Source organism: Austrofundulus limnaeus, unplaced genomic scaffold (assembly GCF_001266775.1).
Source record: "Austrofundulus limnaeus strain Quisiro unplaced genomic scaffold, Austrofundulus_limnaeus-1.0 Scaffold265, whole genome shotgun sequence".
In the NCBI taxonomy this organism is placed as follows: Eukaryota; Metazoa; Chordata; class Actinopteri; order Cyprinodontiformes; family Rivulidae; genus Austrofundulus; species Austrofundulus limnaeus.
The window spans coordinates 434,911-447,429 of NW_013952667.1; the positions used below are offsets into that span (position 1 = coordinate 434,911).

Sequence of the window (12,519 nt, forward strand, 5' to 3'; positions counted from 1 at the left end):
ACCAAAAAAAAAAATTTACTTTCTAAAAACTCTGAGTTTTCTGCCACTTTGCTCACTTCAGTGTTTCTCCTTCAGGGCCAGTACACTAAGATTACTTTCCGCTCCCCGTTATACGTGGGTGGATCTCCAAGTGCTTACTGGCTGTTCAAGGCAACAGGAACTAATAGTGGCTTTGTGGGCTGCATACAGAGTCTGACCATCAACAACAAAGTGACAGACATCAGGCCGTGGCCTCTCGGCAAAGCTCTGAGTGGGGCTGATATAGGTGAGAAAACAAACAAGATGCTTTACTTTTCTACTCTTTTTAAATAAACCTTTTGTTGCTCATTTACCTTATGTAGCAATATTTTTTATATATTTTATACCTAGCAATAGAGGTGGGATGTTAGCTGAAACACTAAAACCATGTGAGAACTTAAATATCCTTTGTATGGACAATTTTCAGAATCTGATATTTTTTTCAAGGTGAATGCAGCGACAGAGTGTGCGACATGGTCAGCTGTGCCAACGGTGGCGTCTGCTTTGCAAACCGTGCCGATGGCTACATTTGTCTGTGCCCGCTGGGCTTCAGGGGAGCCCTTTGTGAAGAGAGTAAGTTAAATGTATTGGCTTCTTTTTTTATTGCACTCAAGTTACACACTAGCCATATTTACAAGTTTTTAACTACTTTAATAGTAAAAAAATAAATAAATAACAGCTGTCATGCTGAGCGTTTACGGTAATTACTCAACAATTTATGGACAGATTGAAGAAAATTGTCTAAAATGAGGATTATTATTTCTTACATAAAGGGAAAGGGATTGATTGCGTGTTAGAACACATTTTCAACTTTTCTTTTTCTCCTCCTTGTGCCCTTCCTTTTGACTTATTTTTCTTCAAAATGACTTTTTCTTAATCGTTAAAACTTTCCTTTTTGTATTCTCTGATCTCCTCTCAATTCCTCAGGCTTCTTGCTGTCCTCACCGCTCTTCAACGAAACAGTGTTTTCATATGCCGTCATCCCGTGGCCTCAGTCCTCTCAGAGTTACCTTTCCTTCATGGAGTTTGAGGTGACGTTCTGGCCGTCCATGCCCAATGGGGTGCTCCTGTACAGTGACGATGMGGACAGCAGAGACTTCTTGGCTATAAAGCTGGTGGACAGATACGTGGAGTTTAGGTTTGACTGCGGCTCTGGAGAAGCTGTCATCAGGTATAAGAAAGTTCCTGTCTTATCTCAGCGTTTATGTTTTCTAATTTGTTGTGAATGTGAAATGATCTGTGCTTCAGGAGTGAGGAGCAGATAAGTCTGGACTCATGGCATGAGCTCAGAGTGTCTCGCACAGCGAAGAGCGGGATTCTGCAAGTGGACAACCAGAAACCAATGGAGGGAATTTCTGAGGTATTTATGTGCTTTAAAATAAAGAACAAAAATATTAAACATAAACTTTTATATGTATGTAAAGTAACAGTTATAATTTTTTTGAAGTTGTGTTATGTGAAGCTGTCAGTGTCTTACCTGCAGTAAAAATCTTTCAAGAATTATTAACTAAAAGAATCAGACAGAAGTAAATGGGGCAGTTTCAAAACAATTTCCTAAATTTTAAAATTGTGATTTGAGATAGCAGAAAGCTGCTGAGAACCTCTGCCTTGTTTTCTAAACTGATAGTTCCTAGAGTAATCTAATGCAGGTAAGATACTGATTACTGATAAGAATTTAACAAAACTTTACTTAAAATTTGTATATAATCTAATCCATTAAAATAAACCCTCCATAATTTTATGTTAATTTAATAGAGACATTTCAAAAATACAAATCTTCTAAATTTAAACTCAATGGGCCTCATGCAAGAASCGTTCGTACGCACAGATTTGTTCTTAAGTTGTGCGTACGAGTGATTTAGGAGAATTTGTGGCATTCACCAATGTTTTCGTATTCTAAGATTTTTTTCAGATACGAACAAAATTCACGAGTGGTCCAGACCTGTCGTATATTTTACGAACAGTCAGTCTGCTGTTATCCAGACGGGTTTTCTTCACTAAGAAATTTATATTTCATTAGTTTGAAGATATTTTGAGTTGAAAATAAATCACATTCCATAGTTATGTTGACAATAGGCTATTCTGCTTGAATTAGAGTTATAATTTTAAATGTAATAATTTAGACTAACAATAGAAAATATCCGTCTGTCCGTTTTCTGCTGCTTATCTGGGATTGGGTCGTGGGGAGCAGCTGAGAGACCCCGCTCTCCCCAGTGACACCTTCCAGCTCGTCCTGGAGGACTCTGAGACGTTCCCAGACCAGAGGGGATACATAATCCCTCTAGCAAGTCCTGAGTTTTCTCCAAAGTGCCAGACTTATTTTGAAAACATTTTAAAATGCTTATTTCAGAACCACAACTGGGAGTGGGGGGGGGGGGGGGTGGTACGGTGCACAGCGCTGCGGCTTCTGAATAAATGAAAATGATTTAACACAGTTGTTTATACTTTTAGCAGCTCTTTTTATTCCACAGCTGACCTGCTAAAAATGACAGATTTTCTTTTCTGGATCTCTGACAGACGGACTTCAATCTCTGAACTCGTAAAGTTTTTCTCTTTTTAGTTTTCGCTGTCATTTTCATGAATGGACACTTCCTGATATATGAGGCAGGAAACACAGCCTTATATGGTGTTTTTGGGGTGGTAATTATGCTGATCTCCTCTCGCGTGCACGAGCAGCTGGATACGAACAGGTGGAATTTATGCAGCTCATTTACGCACTTTTCCTGAAGATAGAAGAGTTTGTTGAATCTGACGTGACATGTTCGTATGAACAAAAGTAAGAGAAATTTAGGAGAAGAATATGAACATGTTCTTGCATGAGGCCCAATGTACTTTGCTCACAAGATGAAACATCCTGTAGTGTAGTGCATTTTGCAATGTAAAAAAATGTGATGTTAACTATCAAGTAAACTTTATTTAATGAGGAAAATAACACATGTAATTACATTCCTAAAACATATTAATATATATGAGATAAGTAGATTTATTTATAAGTTTCAACAATAATCTATTTTTATTTTGTTAGGGCGCTTTCACTCAGATCAACTGCAGTTCACCTCTTTATGTCGGCGGAGTGCCTGTTTATGAGAAAACCAAGAGAACGGCAGGTGTAACAAAGCCCTTCACTGGAGTCATTCAGAAGGTGAAAGATGCAGTGTCGCACATCCACACGCAAACATTTGTCACACAATGGAGTTTAAAGCAAACAGTGTTTTCTTTAAATTTACCGTCATGTATCCATATCTGACTGCAATCACTGGTTCATTGGAAACAAAAAAGAGACACATTTTCTTTTTGTCTCCTCAGCTGGTTCTCAATGACCGCAACATCCCGATCACGACTGACTCTGCTGGTGGAGTTAACGTTCAAAATTCAGCTCACCCATGTGTGGAAAGCCCCTGCGCCAATGGAGGGACGTGCCGGCCGAAGTGGGATGGCTATGAGTGCGACTGCCCTCTGGGGTACGATGGAAGACACTGCCAGAAAGGTATTATTCTCTCTGCTGTGCTGTTGATGATGTTTTCATTGTGAACAAAGTTATGGATCCAAAAGTGTAAGCTAATGTTCAAATAACAACCAGCACATCTCAGAGGTTGATGGGTATTTCCCAGTTTGTTACGTGCAAACAGCAGGCTTTAGTTATCAAATCACTGAGACAAATCTTTAATGTATACAAAATTCATCAGAAACATTTTATTTTTTATTTTGTTTGATGGCAAACAGTGCAAATGATCTATTTTTATATCTTGAACAAAATCCACAGAGTTAAATATGAAAACTTACAGTCTAAAGCAAATAATAAATTGCCACTGAATAAATAAGTGAATAAAATGTCAGTGTTTTGGTGGTAAACTGTGAAGTCTGGTGAAGAACCTGCTTTAAATGACTAGGAGCTGTGCGTGTCACAGCTCATGGAGATTAAAATAAATGAAATGAAAATCAACTACAGAACAACTAATTTTGTTTGGGGAATATTTTTAGCACAATATTCTCTCTCTGTTATTAATTGTTTTTATTTTGTCAAGAAATGACCTTCAAATCTGTCTGTTCCTTTTTTTGTTTTGTTTTTAATGCTTTCGTTGAGCAGAGTGTGGAAATTACTGTTTGAACAGTAAGTTTTTTCTATACATTTTTAAAGCAAACACCAGCAAAGTGAAGTTTAATTAAAACTCCTTTCATTTTCACTCATTTCTCTCTACAGACTGACGTCTAGTCTTAGCTGTTAGATACAAGCTGATGTTGCCACCTTGTGATGACAGGAAAGTATTACTGTTTTGTTTTCCTCTTTTTTCTGCCCAGCTGTGACTGAAGCCATAGAAATCCCACAGTTTATCGGCAGGAGTTACTTGACCTACGACAACAGAGATATCCTTAAAAGGTTGGCAGTGACGTTGGATTTCATCTCTTCAWCACATAAACATTTGTCTGCAATAATAAAGACCGAACAAAAAAAAAAGCTGCTCATTCCACACATTTTTCAAATGTTCTAATCAACTCGCATCACTGCCTCACAAAATATATCTTTATTTCATGTTTTTTTTCAGAGTTTCTGGTTCCAGGACTAACCTGTTCATGCGTTTTAAAAGCACAGCTAATGATGGCTTGTTACTGTGGAGAGGAGACAGTCCAATGAGACCCAACAGTGACTTCCTGTCTTTGGGGCTCCAGGATGGAGCTCTCATTTTCAGGTGTTTCTTTTAGACTTTATTCAAAATCTGGCAGACAGTTAATAAAAAAAAAATTAAATGAATATAACATGGGTTTTTTATTATAAATTACTTGTGATTAAACTCCCAGAGTAACCAAGTTCACTTCTCTCCACAAGTGACTTGAAAGTGAGCAATCATGTTCAGCATATTGGTCAAGCAAAGACTGAAAACATTACAAACTAAATTAAGAGCGTTCAAACTGAGASACCCATTTTATCTTTGGAACTATCCTCTCCCCTGTTGTTTAGTCATGGTTCAGCATGTCTAATGACTCATGTATGTCCTCTTTGATCAAATAAATAAATAAGAGTCGGGGTGGGAAAGTCACATTTCAGCAGACTTTAAAAACTTAATCTCAAATCATCAGAGACCAAACCAACAGAATCAATGTTTARAAAGTAAATCCTGAATTTTTTATTTTTATTTTAAGTTATGCTGTTCCACTAATTGAATTTCTTGTGTTTCTGTGGTTGCAGTTATAACTTGGGCAGTGGTGTGGTTAACGTCGTTGTCAACGGGACTTTCAGTGACGGGAAATGGCACAAAGTCAAGGCTGTCAGGTAAAAACGCCAACTCAGATCACTTATTCATAATTCCTTTGAAATAAGACGTCCAGTGAAAAGGCACCGATGCTCGGCTGAGGCCTTGCTGTAAAAGAGAAAACCAAAATAATAAGTTTAGAGTTGTTAAAAATCTCAATGTGCTTGATAGAGGGCAGAAAAATCTGAAACATTCAAGCATTTGTGGGAAATGAAAAAACAAAACACCAGTTTGCCCATAAGACATAATCTTTGTTTACTCATTTGTCTTTTATCTTTCAGAGATGGTCAGTCCGGGAAGCTGACAGTTGATGATTATGGAGCAAAGACAGGCAGGTCACCTGGCATGATGAGACAACTCAACATCAATGGTCCTCTATATGTTGGTGGGTGAGGCTCTTTGTGCTGGATGTTCTGTCAAAACCATCATTTTGTTATCTGCATTTCTACACTCTCTCTCTTATCTGCACTCTTTGTGTTCAACCCCAGGTGGCATGAAAGAGATCGCTCTTCACACGAACAGGCAGTACATCGGAGGCTTGGTGGGCTGCGTGTCCCATTTCACTCTTTCTACTGACTACCACTTAGCTCTGGTTGAGGATGCGGCTGACGGAAAAAACATCAACACCTGCTCCAACTAGAGAATGTTTTCTTACAGACGATGACCATTTCCCCCCGGGTGGACCAAATCAGATTTTATTTATCGACACCAAATGCGCAAAAAGCATTTTTGTTTTCTTTTGCTAAATGTACTAAACCAGACCGGATGTGTCTGAAACTCAAACTGGAAAAAAGAACAGTACAGTCAGTTTGAGTCACTGGAATTTTTTTCTATGATTTTTCAACATGAAGCTTTAAATCTCAAAGATGATGTAAGTGTTGGTGATTTTTTGTCTGGATTGATAATTTTGATCCTGCGGAAAACAAAACGACACCATCACCACAACACGAGTGTTTCCTGAGAGGAGAGAGAAAGATTATCTTCATTGGTAATGAATTTCTTTGAAAACAAACATGTATAAAAAATAAAAAGAAAGAAGAAAAAAAATCACTTTTCCCCCCATGGGATGAGTCCTACTGTATCTGCTTTTTTGTACTGTAAATCCTTCTATGACTGCTGAAAGAACCACGAAGAGATCAAAGACACCGTGAACCTGACCCAGAGCAGCTAGCAGAGATAAACTTCTTTTTAAGGGATTTTAGATTTAGTCCTAGAGGGTTTTCTTGTCTTTGTTGTGACACTGGTGTTCTTGTTTGAGATGTTTTATTATTCTGTTTTTGCAAGATGTTTGGTTTTGCTGAGAAAAAATGTCAACGGCACAAAATGCTTTTTTTTTACTATCTTCTAGGTTATGTGATCTTTTGTTTGGAGCTATCAGATGTTAGTCACATGAAAAGTTGATTTTGATACGGTAAATGAAACTGAAAAGTTTGAGAAAATGACCATGAGATCTGGTCATCTGACACAAACCACAGTACTGTGCACTACAGCCTTGAATTTCATTAGATTTTTATCTTATATTATCAAACTAGGAAAAGATAACTTACGGAAAAATGTTTGAAATGTGTTTTATTTTGTAATATTTAGGGCGGGTACATCTGTTAATTTAAACACRTGTTTTAATAAGTAACGATTCCTGGTAGAGGTAGACATGTTGTGGTTTTGTTCTAAGAAAGATATTTTATTTTTAGTTTTTAGTTTGCCATCATGGTTCTACGCTGATACAAACAAACCCTACGTTTCTTCGTTCAACTGCAAAAAAGGAAGATGGGATGGAAAGTTTTATTTTATTTTATTTTTGGTTGCAGTCTGTAACTTCACCACTAGGTGTCACTGCATCTCACAACATGAACCCTAAAACTTGAGCGCTCAAAAAGGAAATACAAACTAAACAAACTAAAAGACAGAGTAGCTAAAACAAAATACACAATGTGATGGTGAAATATGAATGTATAACAATTAAACTAGATGGATTACTGTACACTGTGTAAAAAAGTAGTAGTTCTGATGAAATTTGCAATGTTATAAGTGACCTTAGACTATAGGAAGTTGTTGATGTATGTGTGTAATGTTTCTAAAAGTCGTTAAAAATTTTTTTGTCTGACCAGGCTTGGTTATTTTTCAAATTGAAGGTGTGAACAGGAATGGTTCATACTGACTAACTGTGCAAATATACAAACACATAGTCTTGCCTTAATACCTCCCTAAATAACCAGCTCAGAATAAAAAGAAACTATTCTCAAATAACCAAATAAACATAATTTTAAAGTTTTTTAGGGTATTTCAGAAAGTACATTGAACTGAACTGAACTGCAGCTTTTTTCCAAATTACTAAAAGACACAGAACTACATAATTATTTTTAAAAGAAAGACAATTGCCTATCCAAAAAGTCTGCTGATTGATTAATTATATAAACTAACATGTTTTTGTTACACCACAGTTATCCGTTGAGATTTTCTAATTCGTCTTCTATTGTTTAAATAAAATGTGTTGTTTTGAAATATATATTTTGTCTACTGTGCTACTTGTGCATTTATATGCAGTCTAATTATATTTTCATTTGGATTTAGAAAACTAGACTTCTTTGTTTCTGTGCCACATGATCAGTTTTACTCTGGTTCAAGTTAGACTCAACCAACCTCTGCAGCCATGAAAATACTTCAAAAGCTATTTCTGCCTGATGCGGTCACTCAGGACAACAACACTTTCACACCTGTCACTGTGGTGAGGAAGAGTTTATGTTGGACATGTGGAAAACAAAACACTCATATATGATTTATTTGTCACATTTTTTCCACAATATAGAAGCAGTAAAATCTGCAGAATTCAAATCACGAGTGCTCTAAGATTCAAAAAATGGTCAAATGAAAGCCACACATGTTGACTGATAGTTATGAAATCAATATCATGAGCAAATATTAAATGTGTTGCCATAAGGAATCACTTTGGTTGGCCTGTAGGGTGAAATTATGAAAACACAAAATATATAACTGAGTAACAGCAGCTCTGAATCAAAAACAAACAAACAAAAAAATTGTTACACAAATCACAATTTTTTAATTCCCAAAGCAAATGTACTTAAGACTGCAAGTCTGCTGTTATTATTCTGTCTACAGGCCATTTTAAGCCCAAGTAAGGCTGCAAGTTTTAGTGTTACATTTTACAAATTGTAGAACAGATGATAAGTTGACATTTTTTATTGCAGTTTTTCCTGCTGTCTTTATCGTTACACRTAAATAATTGTCTAAAATGTACAATAACAAATTTGTATAACTTGAATGTTTTTTGTTGGTTTTGACATGAACAAACAAGGTAACATATAGATTAACATTATTCACAATTTCTTACATTTTTTTCTCAATTTTAGTCTCAAGTCATTAGGTCATCTTCAATTTTTGCATAATTTCTAATTCAAAATTTTATTTAACAACCTGAGTGTTCAGGTTAGGAAAGACTACTGGAAACAAAATCCTGAAGCACGGAGTCACTATGTTATGACAGCGCATGGAAAATGAATTAGTTAATGTGCACTCTGTCAATAATTCTATAATCAGCTGGAACAAAACACTGTCACGCAACATAATGAGCACGAGTTTACAAAAAAAAAAAAAAATGCAGAAAGTATATCCTGCACTCAGTCTAACAATTTTACACAACACGTCATACAAAAATGGTAGAAAAGGTGCAGCTCGACTTTATTATGAAATGAACATTTCTTTAAGTGAAAGCCAGAGAGAACATCATGAAACGGGACAAGCTTTCGCCTTCAGGCGTTTGGTTCTGCTCAGAGTCAAAGCAAAGTTTGTCTCTGCCTGTCATCTGTTTCCTTCTTCAACTGGCAAAACAAGTCTGTGTTTTCTGATTATTTTCATATTTCAAAACAAAAGAGTTGAAAAGTGAGACTCCACTACAAGGCTATGAAACGTTACATAATGTGTTGGTTATACTATTTATCGATGTACACTTTAGTGCAGTAATGTTAATTATCAGTAATTAAACTTTCAATATAATTTTAAAATGGTTAATAACTAAAAGCATTCTTTTCAAGCCTAAAAGTCAACTCTTGCTAGATCATTGACCTTTGCTACTGAAAAGCATCTATCTTATCATGCTTACAAAATATATATGAAATCAATTTCATGCCTTTGAAAGTCTCTAGCAAAGCAAATGTTGAATGTTTTGGTCTCATGACTCAGCAGTGGGAGTTTTTTTAAAAGGCCCTCTCTTTTGGTTTTTGTTGTTCTGTGATTTTCATTCATTCTAGCACCATGTTGCTGCTGGCTTTATTTCTCCTTAAAGTGCTATGTTTGGTTGAATGCTACCCGAACGGTGCTCCCACCGGCGCCTGYGAGGCTATGATCCCTCGACATGGAGTTCAGCCTCAGCCTTCACCGGCTCCCTACAGCATTCTCACCAACAGCAAGACGTTTCAGCCAGGCGTGCCCGTTACAGGTAAGGAAAACAATGAACACTGACATCATTAGATCAACCAAATTGCTTAAATTAAGTATCTGCTAAACTATCAATTGCAATAAAAAAATATGTGAAATTTACCCTAAATCCTCAACTACTTGTTAAATTCCCTTCTAGCAGAGCCCTGGGAGTTTGAGGGTTCTRGAATCTTAGCTGATCCCAGGTCTGTGTTTTTCTGGGCAGAGACCTCTTAGATTGTTCCCGTTGGAGTAATTCTTTCTGTTTGTGGGGTCACAGCACCGACCGCTTCAAGGATCACTGGCACCACTAAGMTTTTGACCCGCCACAAGTCCTCCATTTACTCTTTTAGCCCTGGGCGTTTCCTTCTTCCTGATGTTAAAGCAATAATTGTAAAAATGCAGTTTTGATTTACTGAGAGCAACATTGTCAATATTCGCTTTAGTTTTTCATGTTTTAGTTCAGCGTAAGTAAGAATTTTGTTTCAGAATTCTCAAAAGTTTCTCAAACAACTAAAGCTGAAAATGATTTAGTTTGGCCCTATTGTAGAGCTGATACTCAACAAAAAAAGAGAGAAAAAAAAAAAGCCTAGGGGTCAAAGGATTAGGCCAGCTTATATCGGTCTGCACTATATTTTTAGCTACTATATATCTATTAGATATATTTCTGAAGGGATTTTGATTGTGCACTGACACATAAATGTCTGTTGTGTTTCCCTGCAGTAACTATAGTTGGCCCAGACTACAGAGGAGTTCTTCTTGAAGCTCGAACACAAGGCAGCGCTAACGCTTTGGGTAGCTGGAGACTCCCTCCTCCGGACACCAAATTCCTGAAGGTTGATCTTTCACTTCAAGCACGTGTTGATTAAAACGATTCATGATCCTAAATTGAACCTAAACTTGTAAACTCCTAAAAGACTGGTCAGGCCTTGCACAAGTTCAGAAATATGTTCAACTAGATAAAACTTTGCAGCTTTCAGTAAAGACTAAATATGTTTTACTCACACAGTGTGCAGGGAATCCACAAGGTGCTGTCACTCACTCTAACACCAACCTGAAAGGAAACACCACTGTGTTCAGCTGGATCCCACCCAACACAATGGGCCCAGTCTACTTTATGTAAATTCATCCCGTTGTTTTATGGCACTACACAAATTCACTCTCAAAGTGGTTAAGACAAATCCTAAACAATCTCTATTTTTGTGTTTTTTTTATTTTTCTGTTTTCCTCAGGGCCACAGTAGCAAAGCAGTTCAGTGTGTTTTGGGTTGATGTGAGGTCCAACACTCTGACCAGTGGTAAGTACACAGCAGTACGTGACAAACAGACAAACAAATAAATAAGAGACATATTTATTTGATCCTTTTTGTTTTTCAGAGAAAAAGAACAATCTTGGGCTGGCTACAGATGCAGGGTCACAAATGACCGAAGAGAAAACGCTTCTGTTGGCGACATGTTTTCTGGTGTTACACATTCTGAGATAGAAACAGGAAGYATTTACTCACACCAACTTGTTTATGAATGCTGATGTGCATTACAAATAAAAATCTGTACTTTGATTGATTGTACTTATGGGACATATTTTGAAAATGGGCTCATGTTACGTGAATTATGAATTTAGCTTTTGATTTTGATTTTTACCTGCATAAAACAAGGTCTGAATGAGAAGCGATAAAATCTTGACATCATTTATAATCATTAAAAACATATCAGAACCACTCCAAGTGGGCTACAAYGACAATAAAAAGAGCAGGGGGAGAAGACAATAAAATATATAGAAATTAAAAAAATAGAAGTAGGTTGTGTGTGAGATGCAGAATCCAGCTGGGGCAGGTCATTATTGACTATCTCATTCCATGTATTGAAAAGCAAATAATGACCTGCTTTTTCCACATGATTTGGTCTCTAACCCAGATTCGTAGCATGATGGAGGACAGAAAAATGAAAGAGGCTTAAGACATGCATGACATGTGACTTTGAGAGCTCAGTGGGATGTCCACCATTTCCTGCATCACTGAACTAGTTGCTGCTGCTGGATCTTGCACCTAAAACCTGTTGTATTTGTCACTATTTCAGGGTGACAGAATAAACTTACAAAAGAGTAGATTTAGAGCCAATTAAAGTGCTTTATGATTTGACAACTTTGAAATGAAAACGCGTAAAACATTAATCTATAAGAAAGAACACAAGTAAAAATGTAAAATGACTTTTATTCTACATTAAATATTTTAAGATTTTTAAATGATCTCTTCGGTATTTTAAACATTTTAAATATTGTAACTACAAAAAAGGATTTTGTGTCACCTAATGTGGGTTAAAAAGGTAAGCTATGTAATAACAAGCAGATGTGATCTTTGTGACAAACACAGAACAACCTCTCTATCGATGTTAGTTTTGGTACTTTCAATGGAACTCCATGATCCCATTTGGTGAAGTATTGATCTGCAACCAGCTCGTGTGCCTGAGGTTGCAGCTGCAGTCAGAGAACACTCGCTACATGTTTAACGCCGAGCCCAGGCACAACGTCAGTGTTACCAGCTAGTTCAATGGTAAATGAGTCATTGACATGTGGAACAGAAAACCCCACTGCCCGGGTCACACTCATGCATCTCTCACTGCTCATGTCTTTTTCCATAAAGACAAGGTTGTTTGTCTAAATGCACAGAAATGGGGAAAAAAAACCTTGCAGAAAAACCCAAGTGAAAAAAATATTACACTAAGTAAACTAAATACTTGGGGTAAAATAAAGTAAATAATAAGTAAATAAAATATACTTAATACACTTCAAGTGTACAAACAAACATACAGTATATACTTATAGT

The 12,519-nt window shown here is 36.6% G+C and overlaps 2 protein-coding genes across 2 annotated transcripts in view; both read left to right on the forward strand.

Moving 5' to 3' along the window:
* egflam (EGF-like, fibronectin type III and laminin G domains) overlaps nt 1-7,772 on the forward strand; it is a gene marked incomplete in the record, with an annotated part of 23,845 nt that extends 16,073 nt beyond the window's left edge. The window contains 12 exon segments of the mRNA XM_014020786.1: nt 76-265; nt 466-591; nt 946-1,189; nt 1,267-1,378; nt 3,044-3,160; nt 3,325-3,505; nt 4,106-4,129; nt 4,318-4,396; nt 4,563-4,706; nt 5,204-5,287; nt 5,549-5,652; nt 5,756-7,772. Coding sequence (XP_013876240.1) covers nt 76-265; nt 466-591; nt 946-1,189; nt 1,267-1,378; nt 3,044-3,160; nt 3,325-3,505; nt 4,106-4,129; nt 4,318-4,396; nt 4,563-4,706; nt 5,204-5,287; nt 5,549-5,652; nt 5,756-5,907 — 1,557 coding nt within the window.
* A 1,744-nt stretch (nt 7,773-9,516) lies between these two features.
* On the forward strand, nt 9,517-11,265 carry LOC106526230 (putative defense protein 3). The gene is made up of 5 exons (XM_014020787.1): nt 9,517-9,720; nt 10,422-10,534; nt 10,708-10,817; nt 10,931-10,995; nt 11,075-11,265. The coding sequence occupies exons 1-5, from the start codon at nt 9,537-9,539 to the stop codon at nt 11,179-11,181; spliced, it is 579 nt and encodes a 192-aa protein (XP_013876241.1). The 5' UTR covers nt 9,517-9,536; the 3' UTR covers nt 11,182-11,265.
* The last annotated feature ends 1,254 nt before the right edge of the window (nt 11,266-12,519 follow it).